This window comes from Euprymna scolopes, chromosome 40 (assembly GCF_053919585.1).
Source record: "Euprymna scolopes isolate OS-2025 chromosome 40, ASM5391958v1, whole genome shotgun sequence".
NCBI lineage: Eukaryota > Metazoa > Mollusca > Cephalopoda > Sepiida > Sepiolidae > Euprymna > Euprymna scolopes.
Window position 1 is genome coordinate 16,890,626 of NC_136521.1, and position 27,053 is coordinate 16,917,678.

The following is a 27,053-nucleotide window of genomic DNA, read 5'->3' on the forward strand; positions in this document are numbered from 1 at the left end:
CCATACAAACATAAGAAAAATACACAAACTCCTTTTTGCAATAGCACCTCCAAGAATTTTGACAAAAGAGAATGATTTCAAATAATAATTAAAGATTTATTTTTATTCATGCCCATTTTAAATGATATGTTGAGGATTATATCCATACATCAACCATACCATTCATTCCAAGTAACGTTCGAATGGTGAAATTACTTCATGATATTTTATTACGTTTCAAGTTCTTGTAGATTATTGTTTACAAAAGATAGTCATTCCACGAGATTCCACGAGATATATGAACATTGGCGGTTTTTGCCATTTCTTTCAAACACAACGTAAAATTATATAACAAAGTAATTGTTATTTAAAAAAAAGTTTTGTTTTATAAATGTCTTAGGCCAATTCGCCCATAATTCACAGTTTCAACTAGAGATAAAATTAATTATCCCTAATCCAGCTATAACATCTGACGAAATCCTGACAATGACAAAAGAATACAGCCATCGTGCGTGGTGGGGCCCCAAATTATGCTGGCAATTTGCTTTTGAAACAGAACGATTATATATATATATATATATATATATATATATATATATATATATATATATATATATATATAAGCTACACTGAATATTCCGCGTTTCATCCACTTAAGCCTGAAGAGTCCTAGAGTCGATGAAATGCGGAATATTCAGTGTAGCTTAATCGCCATATTATTTTATAAATTACTAACTATCTCTGCCTACGTATTGAGCACTTTTGAAGTAAATACTTAAAGTTTACCCATAAATCTATATCGTATATTAATTTTATATGAGTAAATTAAGTAGTTATATATATATATATATATATATATATGCATATATATATATATATATATATATATATATATATGTATATATATATATATATGCATATATATATATACATATATACGTCGGTTTTGAAAGAAATGTTATGGTTTGATATGCCGTAACCAAGCGATCACTCCAGGAGACGTTCGAAATAATCAAAGATTTATTGGCCAACGAAAGGAATAATTTCATGACATATAAACGCTTTATTTGTCATTTCTTTTGAACAGAGATAACACAGATAAAGTTATTGTTATTTAAAGTTTTTCTTTCGAAGTCTTTAAACCATTTTTCGTAATTCATGGTTTCAATCTTGATATAATTAAATATTAATTTCGCTAAATTAACAGAATCAAAGTAGATTTACAACGATTAATTGTTTTTACGAGTGAGAAGGTGTCCACTGCATTATTAGTGACAATGACCGATAAAAACGGCCAAAAGTACTCATATTGACTCAGCAAGAAAATGACATTATTATGTCATTTAATGGATAATTATTGAAGGTTCATTCATAGGATTGAAACAAACGTGCATATTCTTTCAGACAATATATTCTAAGTATATTCATTAATTACTGTTTCTTCTCATTGGTTGTGTTAAATTTTATTAATTCTATTCATTCATCAAACCGTTAATTGCACATCCCATGCGATTGCTTCCAGGTTAAAAAAAAAAACAAACAGAAAAAGTGCGTTGAAACACAGAAAAAAGCTTATTGTTCTCAAGAATGTGTACTTTTAGAGGTCTAAAAACGGATGAAAATTAAGTTTCGTCAAGTGGGGAATATTGAATAGCCGTCCTTGGACAGGTAGTCGTCTGCCTGGTCATTAGCGCAATCAACTTGATTAGCTTGTGAGTATAAATACGAGTCTTGTTTGTTTCTTCGTCCTCAGAGAACACTTGCAGTCACTCGAACCATAACAGCCTTTCCTCTCTTTGATATTCAAATACCGGAAACCACTCCACCATGCCTAACTACACCCTCCATTACTTCAATGGCCGCGGACGTGCCGAGTGCATGCGTATGATGTTCCATATGGCCGGTGTCAAATATATGGACAAAAGATATGAATTCTCTGACTGGGATCGTTGCAGGAATGGTGAGTTATTTTTTACTGTAATTTTTTTTTCCATTTTTCATTAAAAAAAACAAACTATATCCCGCTGAAAGAAAGGTTTTCGTGTTATAATCGAAGCTAAGTATTGTTGGACATTGGTTTTACACGATTGGTAAACATGTAGGTCTACCTCCTGTTGTATTGTCGCATTTTTAATCCGATAAAATAGGGAGTGGAAATGGAAGACAGTGTAGGCAACTGCAAGTATAAAAAGACGAATTTAAAAAAAGGTAAAATTATCCATGCTGCTGAAGTTCATTTCCGACTGTAATTGGGTTTTAAACGAATTGCCCCATTGCTTACAAGTAAACTGCTTATACTTTAATTTCTATTCAGTGCCTCCGTCTAGTCTCAAGAGACAATGGATAGCTCCTATAAGAGTAGCTGCGCGTATAATTGTGAGGTAATAGTTGCGCAATGTCCAATCATGTCTAAATCGGCACAGCTTGAGCTCCATGGCAAGGAGCAGTTCAGGACGACTGGAAACAATGCCGAGATAAGCAGAGAGTACATACAGCATTTGGAATTCCGAAATAGTCACCCATTTTAGTACTGGCCAGGATTAACGTTGCTTAACTTCGGTGATATAACAGGAACTGGTGTGTCAACGTGATTATGCCGTATATTTTACGTGCATATTGTACATATTGTACTTTCAATAATAATAACTGTTGGTAGTTCTCAATAGAATAGAATAACTGGCAATCTACAAAAAGTAATCCGTTGTGAAAAGACTTTGCCCACTCAACTCCCTCAAGTCAAGGAATCATTAGTTAGTTTTTATAACTGTTTTATTGTAATAGAGCGTGGACAGCCGCGTGCAAACGCATACGAAATGGCGTCACTTGTAGGGAAAAATAAAGACTATAAAAAGAGATCTCGTTAGAGACGGGAAGAACGTTCGAGATCACGTGAGAAACGTGAATGACATTCGAGATTCGGCCGTTACAATTGAGAAATAAATGTCGATGTTACAAAGAAAAATCGAGTTGAAATGCTTTATTCTTTGTCTACTTTGCGGCTGAGGCTACAAAGTGTTTGTTCCGAGACAACGTCATGCATTTTTATCCTCATCAAATGAAAATATAAATTCAAAATGTAAAATAGTTATTTCTTACTTGACGAATGACATCTAGCTGAGACGGCAATAGTACGTTACTCTGTTTGACCTATACTTCCATTAGAAGTGGGGATAGTCTTCTTGTTGCTTCGGCGGCTATGAGACTAAGTAGAAAGTACTCGTCAAGGACCCGTTCTTGACACTCAGTCCGGCAGGTGCGGGGCCGGGAACTGGCCCTGTACCTGTCGGATTGAGGTACGCCGCTTGGGTATCACCCAGGAGGTCCACCCTCTCACGCCTTGTACCCCGGCTTTCGGGTGGGGCAAGTTTACTGCTTGTCACCTGAAGCACCCCGACCGAGGAATGCGATGGGGGTGTCCAGGCAATTTTTGTTGAGGAAAAACTGCCCCTCCTTTGGGGGAACTTACCTATTCTCCACTTTCTGACCTTGTGTCACACTTTGCTGCGGTTAACAGCAGATAAATATCTCTCTATGTTACGACCTGATAGAGTTATAAATCGCTGCAACACCAATTGCGTGAAACAATGAACACTCTCTGTAATTATGAGGCAAGGGTTGCGCAATTTTCAGTCACACACCACCGGAGTCAGCAGGATGATTGAAAACAATGTCGAAATAAAGTTAGAACATATACAAAATCTAGTACTAACCTGGTTGAATGTCGCTGAACTTCGATGATTTGATGAGAACCAGTGTGTCAACGTGATGATGCCGTATAAATATTCACTTTTCACCTGGTGCTAATTAAATTGAAATAATAGGAAAGTTTCACAAAAGTCACATATTTCCTAAATTTTAACATATCTTCATATTTCGGTGACAATTAATAAAAACTATCCCAATAGAGGCTTTATTCCACAAAACCCAAACTCACCAAGAACGCTAAAGATTATGTTTTAATTTTTCTAAAAATTCCTTTTAGATACATGCGAAATAGGGGCTAGTATTTGCTTAACGAATCTTAACTATCTTATCGTTTCGCTCTGGATGACTATCCAAGGGTTCCTTTCAGTTGTTACAATATTATTATCGATCTCTCCTTAACCTGTTCTATGACACTATTCATCTGAAACCTTCGTTTTTCTGTTGCCGCTATATTCGTGACATCGTATGTTATGCCGACTAAACTATCTTTGTTTTTCACACTTTAACCGTTATGATCCTCCTCTTCTTATCTTTTGTGGCAAATAGTTTATTTTCCAAACTTCGTGTCACTTCTATCTGTACTTAGTTCGACCCTTGATAAATTGATAACCATGTGAGTCTATGCGCTGCTGAATCTAACGAATTATAAGTGAGTGTGGAGTCAGTACTTTAAAATTAATCACTTCAAGAACAAACTTTAGACATACGTTTACTGTGGTTTTCAAGCGTTTTAAGCGACAATAAACAATTACCTAGTTATTATTAAGAAATAGTGACTTGGTTATAGTTAAGAAATAATTACCTCGTTAGAATTAAGGAATTATTACCTGGTTATAGTTTAGAAATAATGGTCTGGTTATAACTAAGAAATAGTTTCCTAGTTATAGTTAAGAAATAATGACCTGGTTATAGTTAAGAAGTTATGAGCTGGTTATAGTTAGGAATAATTACCTGGTTATTGTTAAGAAATAATGACCTGCTTATAGTTGGAAATGATGACATGGTTATAGTAAAGAAATAATTATCTGGTTATAGTTAAGAAATAACTACCTGGTTAAAACTAAGAAGTAGTTACTTGGTTATAGCTAGAAATCATGACCTAGCTATAATTAAGAAATAATTACCTAGCTATAATTAAGAAATAATTACCTAACTATAATTAAGAAATAATGACCTGCTAAAGATTGTCCGCTCTTTTTTCTTTTGATTTCTTATCCGCAAAGATGACGACAACAGAAAGCAATATATAGTCCCTGCTCATTAATGATTATTTTTCTTCCAGATAACGTGATAACCTCACTTCCTTATGTTAAGAATGGCTTTTTTGTACACATGACCATATCTTATCATCCATCTATTCAGACAGTAGAAACCGGAAGTCTAAAAAGTAGACAATCTTGACTATATTCAAATATATTATATCTAAATAGACCACGTTTGTTAACATAAATTAGAATAAATAACGCCTTCGGGAAGTTCTCACTCAGTCAATTAAAGTGTTTGCATGAGCTCTAATCTCTGATTTTACCATTTAAGACATTTAAAGCATGAACTCGCCTTTTACCATCATTGCAAATAATAAAATGCGTAATTATTAATTGTTTTTGTTTTGATTCTTTATGTTCCATGGCACGATTCATCTGAAACTTTCGTTTTTCTGTTGCCGCTATATCTGTTACATCATGTGTAATGTGAACTAAGCTAGCTTTGTTCAATAGAAACTTATTATATTAAAGGATAGATGCGCGTCGGTTTTAGAATTGTTGAGCTTAGTATTAAATTGGCGACTATCTGCGTATACCAATTGCTAAATATTATAGAAATAGCAGGCGATTCATAATCGAAGAATTTAAGCATGCATGGTAGCACATGAGTGCACAGTGAATGAGGCATAAACTATGACTAAGTTCAGCATCCCCCCAAACCATTTATCTCCAAAAGTCCTCGCAAATCCTAGTGAAATTAAGGAACGGTGCTGTTTTAGGCCTTAACACATGTAAATTTGAGTTTTGTACCATGCAAAAAAAAAAAGAAAAAAAGAAATGACTAAGTCCATCATTTGCCCACGCAGATTTAGCTCCAAAAGTCCCAAAGGTCTTAACATATTTTTTAATTTGAGTTCAGCACCATGCAAAACTGCTAAATAGACATACACAGAAAATTTGGGACACATATGGTAAACTAGTCCCCAAAATGGAGTGTTTTATTAGGCCTAAAAGAGCCCCCGAGGCACACCCAAGAGTTATCGCAAAGTATAGATAAACGAAATTATATAGAAATCAGTTAGTTACAACTTTTCAGAAAATTTTATAAAAATCCAAGTCATCAAGTTTTTTTTAATAAGCACAAAAGTGTCAAGTTTAGCCATTTTAATGCGAAAGGCACCACTAGGAGGGGCAGCTGGAGTTTCCCCGGAAAATGTGTTCTGTTACTTTTTTACTCATATCATGTTTAATGTTTGTGCAAAATTTCCGAAAAATTCCAAGGCGTAGTTATTGAGAAACGTACGGACAGACGAACGGACGAACGGACAAGAGTGAATTTACAGGTCCAACCTCATTTTGACAGGGGACCAACAAGTAATGATTTTTCCCTATTCTTTTACGCATGCATAGAATAGTATGTTTTTTTTTTTTTTTTTTTTTTACACGATGGTCACCACTTATCAAGGCCCGGAAGCCACTCAGGGATAAGGGTTATTGCAAGTACAGTACGTTGGTGTGGAGATTTAATGAAATGTTTACTTAAGGGGGGCGGTTCATTAGGAATTTGTTTGCATTGGACTTGAAGACATCCAGGTTGTAGTCTTTCTTGTTTCATTTCCCCCCAAATTATGGCATCTAAGTAGATCGTGAAATCATGAAAGTACTTGTTTTATGCTTTCCGATTTCGATACCGATTCCGATACCTCAAGAAGCTACGATAATGCAGTAATGTCACAAATTGCATGAAAATCATATACATAACATTGCTGTTAGTTAAATTGACATCAAAAAATAAATGTGTTTGTTATACCGTGAAATCATCTCAACAATCTTCTTTCTTTCGCTGTTAATAAAAACAAAGTCCTTAATAAATGACATACGAAACACTTTTTTCTTAATCTTACTACAAGTACTACTACAAATGTGCTGCTGCTACTACTCCTACAACTTTTGTAACATAGCACAGACGCGTGTATGCAAATTCATGCAATATGACGTCACGCCTAAAGAAAATAAAGATTAAAAAAAAAAGATAACGTTAGAGACGGAAATAAGATTCGATATCACGTCAGAGACGTTCATTACGTTCGAGAACACGATCACATGAGGGAGAATAAGGAAATAAAAGTCGTTTACAACAACAAAAAAAAAGCGAGTTGAATTTCTTTTCTATTCTGTGTCTGCTTTGCGACGGAGGCTACAACGTGTTGCGTCCCGGACAATGTCGCATTCCCCTTCCATCTCTTCGTAAATAATGTGGTTTCAAGAACGAATATATTTTGTGAGAGTCAGAGACATCAAGGAATCAATTTTGCTTTCATTTTTGATCATTAAAAACTTTTTTCGAAATTCAGTTCAACTTGTGAGTACGCGGTTCAATATTATATTAAACTAGCGGGGGTACCCGGCGTTGCCCGAGTGTTTGTTTCCGGGACGGGGGGGAGTTTTAAAAAATGTTATGGTAGGTAAGTAGGAAGGATCAAACCCGGAGTCATGAGTAAAAGTAGGAAAATAAAGTGTGAAAAAAAACAAAAAAAAAACATCTGCAACGTTAACAGTTCGGCCACCAAGAAAAGTCCATTCCAGTTGTTTAGGAAAAAAAAAAAAAAACGACTACGGTAGGTCGGCGCGAACGTGAAAATATAATGTGAATTGTCCAGCACGCTAACCACTACGCCACAGAGAACTGCAGCTTAGTTTAGTGATTTTAAATAACTTCACATGAAAGAACTACGAAGCCAAACCGGTGTTCTCTTCTCAACTGTTCCTTGTGAACGATCCCCAAACGGTGTTAAGTGGTGGCAGGGGGAGGAGGAATTTATTAGAGAGAAAATATTTTACCACTTGCATTGATCTTAACCGATTTTGGCCGTGACTTCTTAGCAGAAAAAGTATAGAAATCCAAGATTATCGAGGAATTTGAGAAATAATAAGCCTATAACACACCTCAGATATTGTTCTGCCGTTTGTGCATATTATATTTGCATGAAATATCTTGATTCTTAATCCTATTAATGTCAAAATCATACGGGAAAAAATAAGTTCATTTTATATATATATATATATATATATATATATATATATATATTAAATAAATAAATAAATAAGGTATGTGTTATCTCTATTTAAAAAGCATGCAAGAAATACATATTTACAGTTTGATCGTTTCAGGAGTTCTCTTTCAGCGTGTAGTTTACTTGAAAATTTATTCAATTCTGTTTAATAAGAATATTTACTAAACCCTTATCCATGAGTGGCTTCCGGACCTTGATAATTGGTGACCACCGTGTAAAAAAAAAAAGAATGGTTAAAAAGTCTTCGGCCGTGTAAAATCTATTTACACGCAATTTTAACTTAAATTTTTAATTATTACTTGATTACATACAATTGCATTGTTTAAATATTTTATTTAGGATTATTAACCCTTTCTATAATTCAAAACATGCTGGGTTCAATTTCAAAGGAATTTATTTTCTATTAAATAATTTGATTTTCTATTTTTTTTTAATTAAATTTCTCGTTATAAATATCTATAAATGTTATCACAATTATTCATGGAAATATTAAATATTTAATCTATAATTTCGAACCCATGCGAATATTTTTAGTCGCGTACAAGCGACTCTATAAGTCACTCCGTCGGTCGGTCGGTCGGTCGGTCGGTCTGTCCGTAACACTTTTGTGCTTGGACTTTTTTGTTAAGATTAAAGGTCTGTTGTTAATAGATGCTGTTCTTAGCGTTTTAAGCTTTTCTTGGCCTTTTGGCCAAGATAAAAGTGTAGTATCTGTTCCGGCAGATGCTGCACTTAAGATAATTTGTACCAGTCAATGGAGGGGAAACCCTCTATACTGGGACAATTATTATTTTTGGTAACCAGAGTGCCCCCTTTTTGCCTACTTTTAGGGGAGCTGGTTTTTTACCTCACATTAAAAACGGCCTTGTGCCTAATTTGCTCAGTGGGGGAGCAAATAAACACCATCTGTTCCGGCAGATACTGCAAGCTATGACTAGCTATGACTAGCAAAGACCAGATGTGGGGGCAACCCCACATGCCTGACCTTTAACCAGCTCCCATTTCCCACCTCTCGGGAGCTGGTCCCCTTTTCCCTTCCCCCTCCCTTCACTCCTCACATTAAAAATTGGCCTTGTGCCTAATTTGCTCGTGGGGGGGAGCAAATAAATACCATCTGTTCCGGCACATACTAGAAGCAAAGACCATATGTAGGGGCAACCTCACATATAAGACCTTGGTCAATGTAGGGGCAACCCTTCATACCAATTGTCACTATCCAGCTCCCCTACTCCCCGGGTAGTTGGTCCCCATTTCCCCTTCATTACTCACATTAAAAATCGGCCTTGTGCCTAATTTGCTCAGTGAGGGAGCAAATAAATACCCTTTTCTTGGCCTTTTGGCCAAGATCAATGTGTAATATCTGTTCTTACTACATGCTGTACTTATTGTGATATAAAGTGGGTGATCACTTTTCTGTATTAATTTAATGTAAAATGATCACCCACTTTACAACCAGTCAGTCTCAAAGCCATTCAAGTTATTCTCCAGATCATTCAAGTTGTTTTTGAAGGATTCCAGTTATTTTTTAAGCATTCAAGTCATTCTTAAGGTCATTCAATTCATCCTTAAGTTCATTAAAGTCATTCTAAGTCATTTACTTTTTATTTATTTAAGTCATTTCAGCCCATTTTTCGGTCATTTTAGTTTATCTTTAAGAATTTCATGTAAATCCTACATTCACGCATTCATTCATTACACGGGAGCACGCGACTAATGGCTATCGGCTTTTTTATTGAATCAAACAGAAAAAAATGACCGTTGAAATGTTTAAAAATGTTTACCGAAGAGTTCCGAATAAGGGAGGCAATTCACGTGTCTTATTTCTGTATCATTCGATTACCAATTAAATAATTAATATGAAGTATGCGTTCATTTCCCCGCAACATTAATTACCATTTTTTTAATAGGAAATACAAGTAGGCAATAATGTTTACGATAAAAAATACATCTACATAAAACACAAAATAATATCTACATCCACTCACGGCGATCTTATCTCTTTTACTTGTACAAACGAAACGGATCCTGCATTGAATTGTGCAACGATATATGGACCTATTCGTCAACAGACACTTGTAAAATACAATATATTTTACTTTTTTTTTTTACTCATTCCAGATTTCCCCTGTAATTACCTCCCCTGTCTGCAGATGGACAATGGTTACATGATGCCCGAGACAATGGCCATTTGCAGGTACATGGCCCGTGAATTCAGTAAGTATTTATATATTATCTTATCAAATAAGATTAGATAAAAAATTCCTCGAATGATTTTTTGTCAAGAATTCGCTTTTATAATTAGAAATTCATAATGTACATGAAATATTTTAAATCATCAGTTTTATTATTATTATTATTATTATTATTATTATTATTATTATTATTATCATTATTATTATTATTATTATTATTTTACTATTGCCGTTTTTGTCATTATTATTATTATTATTATTATTATTATTATTTATATTGTTATTATTGTTGTGTTTGTCATTATTATTTATATTATTATTATTATTATTATTATTATTATTATTTATATTGCTATTATTGCTGTGTTTGTCATTATTATTATTATTATTATTATTATTATTATTATTATTATTATTATTATTATTATTGATACCGAATAAAGGAAGAGAGAATGGATGTGTTTCTTTCCTTATTGATTAGTTTTCTGTTATTATCGATGAGCTTTGCATTCTTTTGCTAATCGATTCGTTTTGTCTTCTTATCAATTATCTTCATCTTCAATTCCTACAAAAAGAGAAAGAGAGGGTGAAATAATGAAAAGGACTGTTGTTTTTGTTTCATATCGATTAAATTCGTTTCGATGATTCAAACGATGAGTACGAATTCAATTGCGAATGGTAAGCGAATTGGTGATGCTGCTAGCTTTATTGAACAAAAATTCTTACTGCCAACTTGATATATTAAGCTATGTTTTCTCATGGCTAGGTTAGAATAAAGTTTCCATTTGTTATTTGTAGAATTCTACCCCAATAACCCAATGGATATGTTCAGGTGTGACTACATCAGCGATTGCTTCTATGAAATCATGCACGATTACATGAGGTACTACCACTGGAAGAACGGAAACTTCAGAGTGAGTCACTTAGTTTTTCGCAAATATTTTGAATGTACACACACACACACACATACACACACACACACACACACACACACACACACACACACATATATATATATATATATATATATATATATATATATAGTACAAAATTTTGTTGAAATTCAAAAACTTACATTTTTACTTTTATAGAAATCTTGTTTATTTCATATTGGATCTCTTCATTACAGCCGTTTCGTTAATGGGATGACAATTTTATGATTTTATGTCTTCATAAAAATTTTCTTTCTCATCAATTGGTCAGATATGATTTCCATCCGATGTTACCAATCAAAAGTTAAGTTTGTACACGACAAACCTGATGCGTTTATTTGGGGAAAAGAAATTCGATCCTCAAATATATATATACAAATATTTATATATATATATATATATATATATATATATATATATATATATATACATATATATATACAAATATATATATATATATATATGCGTATATATATATATATATATATATATATATATATGTGTGTGTGTAAGGAAAAACTGATTAACATGAGGAAATTTCACAAACAGAAATGCCAACACTAACTCTGGCAATACCTCTGCACGTCTGGAAAAAGGCCAGGATGAACGTCGAAAGTATACTGTTTGTTCTTCGTTTGTTTTGTAGTATAAACTTTTATACATGAGACCCAACACGTTGCATGCAGTCTACGTCGAAAAGGAGACCAAAGCAAATAATAAGTCAAACTCACCTTTTCCTGTAACGACATTTTTCCCACCACGCATGACTTCTCATTACGGCTACGATTGCCTTTTCTGACGCCTCTCCAATCGAACCTGCTCTCCCGATTTTTTATTCTTTTTACAGTGACGTCATTTCGGATTTCGTATGCATTTGTATATGCATGTATGCGCTCTGATCCACATTTAGATTAGTTGCACAACCAATACTTGAAAGTATAGTTTGAACTGTTTTACTGCTAGATGAAGTAGATCTCAGTTCGGTGGGGTTTTTTTTTTTTTGCTGTTGTTGTTTTCATTGATTCAACAACAATAAGACACATTGGTACAGAGTCGTCAGGGAATACTTTGAGTCATGCACCATATATACAGTCTATTATTTTAAGTGAATACCCTGTTAAGCAACGATGAACCTGGCCAGTACCAGATGGGTAACCATTTGGGAAGGCTATGCGCTGTATGTACCGTGCTGAGTCGTAGAAATTTTCAGGTTGGTATCTTGGTGGGCGTTAAACTCACAGGGGTGGAAGATACGAGATACGCCCCCGAATTAAGACGAAAAGCAACAGGAAACTACCGTATTTACGTGTCTTCCAGAGATTATCACGGCTCCAATTTGGAGAGCCGCTGCGTGCACCCTCCTGTTTATCCAGGTATTTACTTTCAAGTTTGATGAACGAAATCACTACTTATTGTCTTAGTGACATTTGAAAAGAATGAACTTTTTTTTCTCAAATGAACTGCGGAATTTCCACGGGCCTCCTCTATCCAAACTTAATATATCCTAATCAATAAATTACACAGGCTTCTAAATGGTATTCTCTTTCTTTTTCACAGTACAACATGAACGACTGGGGATTCGGTGGTGACAGCATGTGCAGTAACTACGACGTAAGTCTGATTTTATTTTTTTTAATATTTCAATCGAATTAATACAATTCTAGAAAGTAGTCTACAGTGAGTTTCGTCAAAAAATATTGAATAATGTTGTCCATGTTTGCTTTCAGAACTACATGTACTGGAGATACATGAACACCTTCAACAGGATCATGCCTTTCATGGAGAGGACTCTGTGCATGCGCAATGGTGGAAACCAATGGTTTATGGGAGATCAGGTTCGTATCTCCCTTAATAAATGACATTCAGCATTATTTCAGATCAGATGCGTAAACACGTGTATATGCACAACATATATATATATATACATATATATATATATATACATATATATATATATATATATATATATATATATAGGATTGATATGTAGTTTGCTTGAAGCATCGTGTGGGATAGGTATGTAGTAGAGATTTAGAAGGCTATCACAATGCGAGGAATGAAATATAGTCCTTGTTGGTGAAAGAAGACGAAAACAAGTGGCGATTTACAAATCAATAAGTACACATATATGTCTATATATACATATATTTATTCAGTTGCATTAGGTACAAATGTCTTACTTGTTATGTCTGCGGCAATATCCATAATAATTTCGGAAAAAATTTCCCTTTTCAAATGGTAGACGTGACAGATCGATTCAAAGTATGCTAGATGATGGAGCGGAAATTAAATAGCTGTGTGGAGCCTCGGAACAAATGTAAGGAGGGGATTTATATATGGTCTGATTAAGTAATTAACATATTTTATTGTTCCTTTTTTTATAAGAATTGTGTTTGTATATATATATATATATATATATATATATATATATATATACAAACACATTCTTATAAAAAAAGAACATATATATTTATTTTTTTTTTTTTAGTTTATAACTTGTTATTTAGCGTGAGCTTTTTTTTTCGATTTAATTAAAAAAAAGCTCACGCTAAAGTAACAAGTTATAACTTAAAAAAAATTAAATGTATAATAATGGTGAGAGGCTGTTGTGATGAAACGATAATCTATATAGTAATGAATGCAGCAAACTGGCTCAAAAACGGAATACAAAAACAGGCACAACCATGTGGGAAGGGTAGTACACTTGAAATTATGCAAGCAACTGGATTTCGAACGTACAAACAAATGGTACAAGCATAAGCCCGCAACAGTACTTGAAAACGAGAATCACAAAATTCTATGGGATATGGACATGCAGACGGATAAACCCATCAGAGGAATGGCTGCAAAGATACAACGAATTACCATAATGAAAACAGCTGAAATCTTAAGGAAAAACTTTGAATGCGGAGGTTAATACACATGAACCACATAAGTGAGCCAGACAAACTGCTGCAGAGGCAAAATATGAAGAAGCGTTTCAGTGAACCAAGAACACTGAAGCTGCATATCTACAAGTTTCTCATCCTCTCCCATTGCCCCATCATCGCCTTCCCCCCCCCCAATGTGTGATACCAAATAGCCGAGAAAGGTCAAGGAGGATGGAAAGGCTGAGGAGAGAGCGATGACCATACATCTGCTGGACAAGCGCGAAGAGAACTTGGACCTTGGGGAGATTTATTGCTACTCAGATTCCAGTGGAGAGCAATGGCCGCTGCCAGCGAAAAATCAATGGTGAGAGGCTGTTGTGATAACGCAAATTTATTTGCAAATGTTATCGAAGGAGGTTGAGAGTGCTGGAAATCTGGGGAGACTTGTTGTCACGCAGCTTCCAGGGAACACCATAGGTTTTCAATGAGAGATCTTTAATGGCCTGTGTGAAGCTCCTTGTGAGCCAATAATAATGATAATAATAATCCGATAGTCAAAATCACTGATCTAAATTGAATTTTGGTAAGATCGCTAAGCACGGACGATATTAGAACCTGATAAAACTTTTGTGAAAATGTTTATGTGCTCAATCTAAGGTTAATGAACGTTTAAATCTATTTCACCGGTTGGTTCTTTGTAGTAACGTCACATAAGTGGCAGACAACGCCGATATATATGTTTGTGTGTATAAATAAAGTTCGCACTAGCTACATAGCTAGTGTGAACTATTTAAAGGTTATATCCGGTTATTTTTTGTAAATCGTTTTACCTCTATCATACGCATTCAACAAAGTTAACACATATTTCTTTGTGTCTCTTTTCTTCCAGATGATGTGGTGTGACATGATGTTCTACTGTTGCATGGAAATGATGTACAATTCCTACCCCAACATGTTCAGTAACTATCCCAGGATGATGGGTCTCTACAACCGTTTCTACAACTATCCCAAAATGGCTGGTTACTTTAAAAACCGTTGCAACTCTTGCTGGTAAAGACGATGTTGATGATTCAAATTTAAATAGCATAAATTAATTTGATAAATTAACAAATTGTATTTGTGTAAGTTGTTAGTGTTTAGCAATTATTGAATAAAAACGATTTTATTCATGAAAATGTGTTTTTTCTTCTTTTTTAATTTTTTATTACAACGAACGTGCGATAGCCTATTACATTCAATCGCTAACCAGGGGAGATAAGCAACGATACGCAGTTTTTTTTTTGTTTTTTTTGTTTGGTTTTTTGTCACAGAACAGCATATAAAAAATACTTGTTTTGTTTTCAGATTAACAATGAAAATTTTAATTTTTGTGTGTGATGACGTTTTCCGTCATTAACGTTGAGTAACGTGGGTATCTTATTGGTTTTTATCAACTTTATAATTCAGAGGTGTTTCCCAAACAAAGAATCCAATTTAAACTTAATTTCAGTCAGCTACAAACGAGTTCCTTCTTAATAAATAATATTTAGAAACTCCCAAAGCCTAACATAGAGCTAGTGTCATTAATTTAAAAAAAAACACTCATATTATTTTCACAAAGTGCAGATCGTCAAGTTCCTGGGTCAAAACTTAAGTCCAAATTTTATTTAGGTTTAGTACAGTTAGTGAAGTGACGCTACAATTAGAAATTTTTTAAATAAATGGAAAACTTTAAATTCTGTGCGTTGGGAAAACATTGCTGGCTGATGTGGAAAATATTATCGCAGTTAAACAATGGCTTGCTTAGTGTAATTAAAACTTTTACTCTTTCGGCAATAGAGGTAAGAGGTCGTATATTGACTTAAAATATCCTCAGAAATGATGATGAACGTCCAGAGCGCCAACATTCAGAGGTTATTCGGAAAGCTTTATAAAAGTCCACAAACTGTTTTGGTCAAGCGTTGATTTAAGTTGACTGAAGTCGTAACAGAGATATTCACCATTGTCTATAATATAAATCTCACCTGTCTGTTTAAATGTATGTATGTATGTATGCATGTATGTATGTATGTATGTACGTATGTATGTATGTATGTATGTATGTATGTATGTATGTATGTATGTATGTATGCCTAAAACTTTTGACAGTGGCGATGGATTTTCACAAGATCGATATTATTTTGAAGCCGACGCCTCGGACGACAAATATCGGAAAATTGGCCAAAACATTAATTCCTTCACCTCTACAAAGAGCAGTCGATTTTTTGCAAGCCATTTTTGCAAGTCATCGTATCAGTTGGATTGACTTTGCCTAATTTTAACGTTCCGAACTTCCAGTCGCATCATGGAGTAGAAGTAAGACGTCAGATTTTCTTCCCCTTTCTTTTCCGCCTTCGTATCACGGGTTTGAGCCTGCATGCCTGCCTACTACCACTTTTTTTTTTTGCTCAACACACACCTCCAAACACCTGGACACTATGGCTAGTCTATAATATATATTTCACCTGTCTGTTTAAATGTATGTATGTCTGCTTAAAGTTTCGACAAAGGCGATCGAATATCGTTTTGAAGCTCGCCCCTTCGAACGATATATATAGGAAGATTGAGTAAAAACATTAATTTCTACACCCTCAATTGGGCACTTTTCTACAGGGAGGGGTACCTTTTTTTCGCCGATATTTTCGAAAGTCGTCACCTCTTTTCGATTGACTAGCCTTAATTTAATACTTGATCGCCTACGGTTTGGCGTTGGACGCAAAAGCAGAGACGTCACGTTTTTTTTCGCGTTCTTTTCCTCGTTCGCGATACGGGTTCGAATCTGCTTGCCTTCTACCACGTTTGTTTTTTGTTTGTTTGTTTGTTTGTTTGTTTTTTTTTGTTTTTTTTTTGTTTAACACACACCTCCGAACACCCGGGCAACGCTGGGCAACCAGTCTTGTTTTATATAAATATTTCTTAAAGATTCTACTATTTTATACGATGCGGCCAAACTCCCGAAAAAAAAAAAACTAGCAAAAAACGCGCGAATCAAAAACAAGCATTTAGAATTTAGAGAATGGAATTATTTTCGCATAGGAATTTGGTATGAAATGATATAACATTTTTGCACTAAGGCAGTTAATCAAATTCTTTAGACCACTCTCTAAACCCGAGTGGCAAGATTGAAAACTAAACGTAATCGAATAAAAATTCATGCTACCCCAAATAATCAGAGGATTTGTCTCCCATAGCAAAATACTTATGTATTTAGAGAAGGTTAATAATTTGCAACAATATTAGTGATAAAAATAGACTTATAAAATATGTTAAAAATATATGGGTTGATTTGTAGATTTTCATCACAGAAATAACCCAGACAAAAAAATGATACTTTAAATTTTAAGAGATGCTGTTGAGCACAGCAAACCACTTGATAAAACAAAAAGAACAAAAAAATAAATTTAGAATTTAAAGTAGTTTACCAAACATTCTATATCACAAACCTTAAACTCTTGTGGGAAAGTTGAAAACTTAATCGCCTAAAAATCTCCCCAAAGTTAGGAATGATCTCCCATAGCATAAAATTGCTGTGAATTTATAGTAGGGTTTTGATCTATAATAATACCAAAGTATATATATATATATATATATATATATATATATATATATATATATATATATATATATATATATATATATAATGTTCTGTAAATTATACATATCAGTTGAAATAAACTGCACATCTTTAGTTTTCTTTTGTCAATCAGAACTGCACAAAAAGAATTAGCTAATTAAACAATCCTATCTATTTTTATAGAAGATGTAAAACTTACTGCAAAACTTAATTGATGAAGAGTAAAAAAGCATTTTAAACGAATAGTTAGGTTTAGTTATAAAAAATCGTTTTATTCATATAATTCATTGTCAGTATTCATATAGCACTGTAAGTCAAATATAATATTTTCTAGGGAAAAACTGTGCTAGACATATGAAAAACTTCATTAGTTAAGTTAAAAATAAACGTGTCCCGCTAAGTGTGTTTTAGAGAGGGAATAAATGAAATATCACCTTTCTGTGACGTATAACTGAATATCGTCTTCTGTACAACGTCTTGTTTGATGTTCAGTCAAACGGCGACTTTACATCTTCCCACAAATTGATAACATAGAGGAATTTGATGAATTATATTATCATTATTATTTATTTATTTTTATATTTTAATTATTTATTTATTTTTTGTTTTGCGAATTAGTCCACCAAGTTAAATATTCCTCGTAATATATCGAGTATGGATTCTATAATGATACGTACGAAATCTACATGAATTAAAATTTAAAATATCATGTTTAAGCGTATTGTACGATCGGGCAACGCTGACTATATATATTAATACCGCACTGATATATATATATATATATATATATATATATATATATATATATATATATATATATATATATAATGTTTGTGAAATTTTTATCTTTGAAATTTGATGAAGCTGTAATTAGTCCATATGAAGGACTAATTCATTTGATTAAGCTGTAATTAGTCCACATACACACACATACACACACACACATATAAATATATATGAAAAAGTGCTGATCTAGTCGCACTGATGAACTGTGATACGGAGAAACAGTACTGCGTGTGTATGACTATATATGGGTAGAGCACTGTTGTAAATGTATCGCTGCTTAATTGCCTTTTATGCGAGGCTCGCTGTTTGTTTGTAAATAAACAAGTATCTCGTGCAGTGTAAAAGAGGTTTGCGGGTGTCTACTTCAATGGCCATTTCAGTAAGTCATTATCGAGACATTTGAGTAGGTCATTTTAAGGTTAGAACTTAGACTATAGCCTGATGGTTGCAGGTTCAATCTCTGGCTAGGGAAAGGTACTGATGCAACCGCATTGATGAGCTGCGGAACAGTAGAGTATGTGGATGACTATATATATATATATATATATATATGTGTTTGTGTGTGTATTATATATATATATATATGTGTGTGTGTGTGTGTGGGTGTGTGTGTGTGTATTTAAAAGATTATTATTAGATAATTTAAGACAGGAATGATTAGAAAATTGGAAAGGCGTTACTTTTGTTGGAATCCATCACAATAAGGATAATCAACAATTCTAAAACTTAAACTCGCGTTGCGTTTGATTTATTGTAAATTTTTCATTTTATTGCTTTCTTATGTTAAGAATTGTTTAGCTTAGTCAGTAGATGTAAAAAGTACAAGTAGAATCGAAAAGGTTATTGATTTGTTTCTATTTTTGTAGACTACTATTTTTGTTACGGTAAGAAATCACGTCAAGACCGATTTATTTTCTTTCCTCGAACAACAAACAATTAAACTGTATTTTACTCTAAACTGGTTAAGCCAGCTTCTATAAGAGAGAATGTTTATGTGGGATAACATATTCACCAGTCCCTTACAGTTGTATTTATATTCAATATAGGGAAGATAACGACATTAGCTTTTTGTAGTCCTTGCAAGGAGGTGTCGACATCTTCCTAGATTCTCAAATGGCGACTAGCCTTGTACTGACCAACACAATTCCCACGTTTCATTAAGGATTTAGTTTAATGTAATGGAAATAATTTTATTACGAATATATATATATATATATATATATATATATATATATATTTGCAAAAAACAAACAAAAAAAATTGTGTTAGTGCCATTCAAATTTTGAAAGAAATACAAGAGCATTTAAACTACTCAACGGAAAGCCATTTAAATTTGATTCTATAAGCTTGATTACTCTCAATGTGTAGGAGATTGGAAGATTTTTCTATCCAATAATTTTATAGAAATAATTATAAAAAAACAAAACATTTTCTTCAGGATAGCGTCTCCTCTATATACTTTTGTGCAAATTAAAAACGTATACCAATAAAAGAAAAGTAACATTTCTGAGATAATATAAAATTTTTCAAATTCAATCAATTTGCTATGAAGTTGTGTCTACAAAAGTGTGTTCAACAAAATCTGCAATGAATGATATGTATTTGTGTGTGTGTGTAAATAGAGAGGACAAGTATTACATATTAAGTAAAATGTGTTTCTTAGCATATAGTCATAATATGTTTATGGCAACTTGAGCGAGAAAAGCCAGATACACTTTGATTCATCTTGTTTGGAGTCTATGGTGGATGTAAAAACTGTGCATCCCGATTTATTGGACCGTACCTCCACCCTCTGTCATAAAAAGGGCAAATAACTTTAAACTGCCACCCACTGATTGAAAGTATGTAATTGTGTTGAGAAAGTGAGAGAATACTACATATTACATAAACAAAAGTTATATAACAATTTAGTTCAGTAAACAATTAAATTTTACTGTAGCAATTAGATTTGTCTTTCCAAAAGTTTAGTTACAAAAAATAAGTTAGTGAAAATAAATAAAGTTTAAAAAGGATGACAACAAAAATAAAAGAAACCAAAAATGATAGCAAAATAAGAAAAAATATTTCATTCGAAAATTTCGTTACGTCATTAACTCCAAGTAACCAAAAACTGAGATCAAAATCCGATCGCATTTTTAACAATCAGAGATTCTCATCACGCATCAAACATGAGTTTTTTATAAAGAACTTTAGAATACCGTTAAAGGAAGCTGACATTTGGACTTACTAAATCGTTCAACCTACGATGGGGCATATGTCGTTATTCAAATGCTGTTTCGCTGTATCTTGAGCGCGTGGTACAGTGGGGGAAGAGGTGGCTGATTACTTTTAAAGCATCTAAGACCAAGATCCTATTTTTACATCATCAATCTGGCATCAATTGGGATGGATGGCTCTCGTCTAATGGAAGCTCTATGTTTTGATAAGCTTTTGGGCTTGACCTTTACTCCTGACTTTAAATGGAACACGTACATCAAGTCAGTTGCCAAGGTCGCAGGAAAAATGGAAGGATACTTCTACCGCTCCAGACGATATCTCACTACTGATGCAATTCTCTATCTATATAAAAGCCAAGTACGTCCAAGGATAGAATACTGCTGCCACATCTGGGCAGGAACTGCTAAAACATCTATCCCTCCGTGACAGAGTACAAAATAGACTTCGTGGCTTAGTGGGGGATGCCCTTTTCTCTTCCCTGCAACCTCTCTCTCACAGAAGAGATTTTGCGAGCATGTCTTTGTTTTATCATTACTTCGATGGCAAGTGCTCGTCTGATCTCCGATCTCTGGTCCCCCCCTCGCCAATCTTTCCCGAAAAACACCCGTCTAGCTGAAACCACTGCCAAACATTTTCCCCACTCTTTATCTGTGCCAAAGCCGTAGATTCCATTAACAAAGCTTCTTTCTTAGAACTGCACGCCTGTGGGACTCTGTCCCGTTTGCCTGCTTCCCACCTGACTACAACCTGGATGTTTTCAAGTCCAACATAAACAAATTCCTTATGAACCATCCCCTTAAGTAAGACACTTTATCAAATCTCCAATACTAACGTACTGTACACGCAATAACCCTTATCCCTGACTGGCTTCCGGACTTGATAAGTGGTGACCAACTTGTAAAAAAAAAATCATGGCACTTCAGTGTGGTTAAATACACAAATGGTTCAATCTGAGATAGAAAATTTACCCTTTTAGCCGGTTGATGATTCTAATTGTATAAACGATAATATCAGTTGACGAAAAGTGCTCAATGCTTTTTATACGAAGAAATTTTCATTATCAGCGATGGCATCTAACGGCGTTTTTTAACCAAAGTATGCAGCGTTTGATGATGTATTATTAGCAACTCCGAATAATTATGCGTGAATATTTATGAAGATTTATCTTTATCAAAGCTTGCATCATTTTGACGATTATTTAGACAATCGTTGTGGTGCACGTTCTTTGATTGTTTATATCCTACAATTTTTTTGGATTTAATTTTTCAAGTTAGGTCCAATTTGTGCGGTGCGTTAGTTTATTAACGATGAAGATACAGAACAGTAAAGAATGGAATTCTACATAACACCGTTGTTCCAGCGCGGTTCGTGTTCTGCATAAGTGCCGAAGCGTGTTAAGGTCCTTTCCTGATCCTGGTGAACTTGAAGAAAGAATCTGATCAACTTTAATCATCCTTCTAGTATAAGAGAGTACCTGAACAGATAAAATCCAAGTGTATTAAGCTTTGTAGGCCTATCTAATCTCTTGAAAGTATTCACAACCTACACACTCATTAAACAGTTCAATCAATTGTTTATTAACAACATTAAATTTTAACCAAAATTAGTAACAGATGAATGTAGAGATAATAATCAGCTTTACAATTTTTAATGGAAATCGTTTCAGACAAGGGGTGAAACCACTTGATGTAAGGAGCGAAAATGAACGAAAGATGCCTCTCGCCAAAAAAGAGAAGCCTCTTGGCTTCTCGAAAAGAAATATAAAAAAGGCACATTGATGAGTATCACTGATTTGGTTGTTTTGTTTTACGGCATATCAACCCTTTTCAGGGTTATTTAATGCGGACTCCAATTATTTTCGAAATAGTATTCATGTTGTATCTGGTTATTTTGTAGAAGCTTTTTATTCTTTGGATCTTCAATCGCTAGTTTGTAGTGTTTGGTTTGGTTCTTTTATAGTGGATTTTAACTTTTTTCTTCCCTACCCTGCAGAACATGAATGAGTTTTGCAATGGGAGAGGGAAAAGGGATGCAGTATTAATGTTTGGAAAATTTTTAGTTAGGAAACTAATCAGGAAGTGGGGGAGATAGAAAGAGGAAATGGAAAAATGGGAAAATGGGAAAATGGGAAAAGGGGGGAAAGGTAGGTTATTGTTCTTGTTTTAGTTTTTGCAGAACATAATTAAGTTTTGAAAAAAGGAAGTAGAAAAACAAACAGCGTCCATGTTAGGTGCATTTCGTCTCAGGTCGCCAAAATCTTTAGACAGCCTGATCTGGTAGCACCAGGGGACCACTAGACTAATTTACCAAACGAACTGGAATAAAAGACGCAAGGAATAGATGACACAATTCTAGAGAATACATACACAAATAGCATTTATAGAAATAATTAAAGGAAACAGACATCTCTTGTCTTTAAGATAGCCATCTTTACCTCTTTACATAAATGGGCTTTATACTATGTCTGGAGCTATTTCCATAAAAGGCGATTTTCTCTAAGACAACTCAGTTATATATTATGTTATATGTTTTCAGAGTTGCTCTTTAGCAACGGTCACATCATCCACTTGTAATTTGTTATAAATTAAAGAATAAATAAATTGCGCACGACAAATTATAATCTTCCATGTTCACGTGACATCAGTGCTGTCAACGACAGCAAAAAAAGAGTGCTTTAATGCAATTGTTAACACATTTAGTTTTTATAAGCTATCTCACGAGATAAAGGGCTTTGGTACCAAGATTGGTAAGTCTGTTTTACCCAAAGACTACAGGATTGGCAACTTGTTAATGACCTATGATTATACTGACTGCATATATGTTTTATTTTAAAGAAATGGTCAGTTTAAAAATAAATAAGACGAATTGAAATTTTCATATAGAAATTGTCTTTATTTAAAAATCACCAAACACAAATAACTGATATTTATTTGGTAAAACGTGTCATTTATACAATTTTTATTTTTTTCTAACAAAAATAGTTGTTGTCATTTGAACGTGCTCATTACCAACAGGAGTTGCAACGGTTCTTAAAGTAACTGGCCATCTTTGGATAGTTGTAGAAGCGGTTGTAGAGACCCATCATTCTGGGGTAGTTGCTGAACATGTTGGGGTAGGAATTGTACATCATCTCCATGCAACAGTAGAACATCATGTCACACCACATCATCTGAAAGAGGAGAGAAAACAGGAAATATTGGTTAACTATGTAAAATACGCATGACAACATTGTTTACAGAAATATGAAGGAAACTCTTTAGAATACTTCGTCACAAAATATATATGTATATGTGTGCGTACTTGTACATACATACGCGTACTTGTACATACATACGCACATATGCAAATATATCCAACAATGTTCCAAAAGTAAGCACATGTTTTAACTCAACAGTTGAACAGCTACGATTACGAAAGGCGTAACATAAAAACAGGTCACATTTTCTGCTCCAGAATCTATTTTTCGACATCGTCACCACCATTCTCAATGCAGTTTGCGCGAAATTTGATGAAGCATTTCTGCTTCTGACTAGCGTCCATTATATGGATTACTCTCTTAGAGTGTCATACGGTCAATATATGAAACGGAGTTGTGGAATTTCAGGTGATAAAATGCATAAGTCCAGTCATCATAATGTCATTTGTAATATTCTGTGATAAATATGGGCGAGGAAAAAATAGTAGACATTTCACATGGAACGCCCTTCGTACCAATCAATATATATATATATATATATATATATATATATATATATATATATATATATATATATATATTGTTTGTGCGTGTGTGCGTGTGTGTGCGTGTGTGTGTGTGTGTGTGTGTGCGTGCGTATTTCTGTGAAAGACAAAAAATAAGAGAGTTTGACTGGTTTTCTTTGGAGAAAGTCAATATCTCACTTTTCTGTAAAAAAAAATTCTCTTGGTCGGAAGAAAATCGACAAATCCCGTTTTTTTTCAAATGGAACACGTATATAAAAATAGGTTTGGAAGCAAAACATATTAAACAATTTAAAACTAATGTTTATTGATACATTTCAGCGAAGAAGCTCGCCCTTGTCAAAAGTAAATTTTTCTTCTTACGACTCATAATTGTACTTTTAGGCGGCACACGTCCGTTTAGTTGTTTTTCAACGGTTTGTTTGTTTGTTTATAGTAAAAGAATGCACATGGCGTGTGCTAAAGAAATAATTGGTCGGTTTCTTATTTAAAGGCCTTGATATATAAGAAATCAAATAAAACACGTATATAAAAATACGGTTTGATGCCACCCAACGCAAGAAAATAAACAATTAAAAAATAATATTATCGATATATTTCGGCGAAGAAACTTGCTCTTGGCAAGATTACTTATTTTCTTCTTACACCTCAAAATGGTACTTTTATGTTGGACACGCCCGTTAAGTTGTTGTCCAACGTTTTTTTTTAAATGCGCATGGTGTGTTCGAAACAAATAATTGGTTGGTTTTTAGTTTGAAGGCGTCAATACGTATTTTTATATACGTGTTTCATTTGATTTCCTACGTACACACGCTTTCAAACAGAAAACCAACAAAATTATTTTTTTCTCTCTCTCCTCCTTTTTTTCTCTCTCCTCTTTTTCTTCCCTGATCAAAATTATATATATAAAAAAGGCTTCCTTCAGTCTCGACAGACTATGGATACCCACTGTAAGGGTGCCTGCGCGTGAAATTTGTGTGGCAAGAGTTGCGCAATATCCCACCACGCCTCTCCTGAGTCAACATTGTTGCATACCAGTGGCAAGTTGAGGTACAAGACGACTGGAAACAATGCCGAGATAAGCGGAGAGCACATACAGCGCCTAGAATTCTCAAATGGTCACCCATCTGGTACTAGCCAGGCTCGACGTTGCTTAACTTCGGTGATCTGACGAGAACCGGTGTGTCAACGTTATTATATATATTCTCTCTCCTCCTTTTTTTCCCTGATCTTTCTTATTCATATTTATGTCTCGGCAGTAGAGTGAAAAGCATATCTTATTTTTCTTTTATTAATATTATTGAAATCTTTTCTTTTTTCCTTGTACACATTTTTGTGAATTATTCCATGGATTTCTGCCTTTGGATTATTATGGACCATCTTCTTCCAATTACGGGATTTCCTTGGATATTACTTGTACAATTGGAAATTCTTTTAACTTTCTTGAAGTTATACATTTGGATTTTACCGTCACTGGATTTTTTATCTTCCACCAGACTATCCATTCATGTGTAATCACCTTTTTCTTCACCATATTCCCTCTGCTTCACTTTTTTTGTTTTCAATTAAGATCTTTGACTTACTTGTTGTTTCATCAAATACTTTTGCATGCAAAATCCGATCCTGCATTTTGCTAATTCCTACCCTCCGATGAGAAGGAAAGTATTTCTTCGAAACTCCGCGGATTAAGGACTATCCACTTATCGAGTGTTTTCAGATTAAATATGTTTTTAACTCATTTCAAAGTGTTTTTAACATATTTTATTAACTGTTTGCTCATATTATAAGCTCTATCTCCTATTTGGTTTTATCGGGTTTTTACATCTGGCTGAGATAATTTTATAAATATTAATTCTTTAATATTTATAATATACTTTAATTTTACCATCTTGGATCATTTTGGTAAATTTAATTGTAATTTTTATTCTATTTTATATATATATATATATATATATATATATATATATATATATATATATATATATATGGAAAACTAATATTTTACTTATCTTCAATCAATATAAATATTCACTATCTCTTTATCTCTCTCAGTTTTCATAAAACGTTAAAACTACATTGTGAAATTGATCTTATCCTGAAATATCAGAGATCTAACTAAGATTAGAAATTAAGGATGTTGCACTTATACGAACCTGATCGCCCATGAACCATTGGTTTCCGCCATTGCGCATGCACAGACTCCTCTCCATGAAAGGCATGATCCTGTTGAAAGTGTTCATGTATCTCCAGTACATGTAGTTCTTAAACGAAAACGAAATATAAACGCATATTAAACATTGTCTTGCATTAGAACATTCCAATATTTTTATTATTGTATTAATTCGATTTAAATATATATTTTTTTAAATAAAATAAAACGTAACTTACATCGTAATTTCCGCACATGCTTTCACCACCGAATCCCCAGTCGTTCATGTTGTACTGTGAAAAGAAATGATAAACATTTAGAAACATATAACGAGTTAAATATATTAAAATGGTTTAGCGAATCATGTAGAAATTACAGTTAAGTGGGGAAATGTTTTTTTTTATTTTACCACACACACACACACTCTTTCTCTCACACACACACGCACACACACACACACACACACACACACATATATATATATATATATATCGAAAATAAAAATAAAATTCGACTAATACACACACACATATATATGTGTGTGTTATATGTGTGTATATATTCATTGATGTTTCGTCAATGATGAGTCACAAGAGCACGTATTTGAAGAAACACATAGAAGCCAATAATTG

General features: G+C 33.8%; 2 protein-coding genes and 1 pseudogene across 2 annotated transcripts; 2 read left to right on the forward strand and 1 right to left on the reverse strand.

Annotated features, from left to right (window-relative positions):
- The first annotated feature begins 1,806 nt into the window (after window positions 1-1,806).
- LOC145265319 (S-crystallin SL20-1-like) lies at window positions 1,807-15,011 on the forward strand. The gene is made up of 6 exons (XM_080121091.1): window positions 1,807-1,939; window positions 10,082-10,177; window positions 10,954-11,069; window positions 12,645-12,698; window positions 12,815-12,922; window positions 14,847-15,011. Exons 1-6 carry the CDS (start codon window positions 1,807-1,809, stop codon window positions 15,009-15,011), a joined length of 672 nt encoding a protein of 223 aa, XP_079977217.1.
- LOC145265824 (U2 spliceosomal RNA) lies at window positions 9,283-9,409 on the forward strand (annotated as a pseudogene).
- An 8,436-nt stretch (window positions 15,012-23,447) lies between the features above and the next one.
- LOC145265755 (S-crystallin 1-like) lies at window positions 23,448-26,525 on the reverse strand. Its single transcript, XM_080121807.1, has 2 exons — window positions 26,426-26,525; window positions 23,448-23,721 (listed from the first exon to the last, which is right to left on the reverse strand). Exons 1-2 carry the CDS (start codon window positions 26,510-26,512, stop codon window positions 23,557-23,559), a joined length of 252 nt encoding a protein of 83 aa, XP_079977933.1. The 5' UTR covers window positions 26,513-26,525; the 3' UTR covers window positions 23,448-23,556.
- Window positions 26,526-27,053: the final 528 nt, after the last annotated feature.

Excerpts from the sequence above, each read along its gene's own strand:
- LOC145265319 (XM_080121091.1), top strand. The coding sequence starts at position 1,807 with ATGCCTAACTACACCCTCCATTACTTCAATGGCCGCGGACGTGCCGAG. Across the intron at positions 10,178-10,953 it reads GTACATGGCCCGTGAATTCA|AATTCTACCCCAATAACCCA; the intron begins GTAAGTATTTAT and ends TGTTATTTGTAG. Across the intron at positions 12,699-12,814 it reads GCATGTGCAGTAACTACGAC|AACTACATGTACTGGAGATA; the intron begins GTAAGTCTGATT and ends GTTTGCTTTCAG.
- LOC145265755 (XM_080121807.1), bottom strand. The coding sequence starts at position 26,512 with ATGAACACTTTCAACAGGATCATGCCTTTCATGGAGAGGAGTCTGTGC. Across the intron at positions 23,722-26,425 it reads AATGGTTCATGGGCGATCAG|ATGATGTGGTGTGACATGAT; the intron begins GTTCGTATAAGT and ends CTCCTCTTTCAG.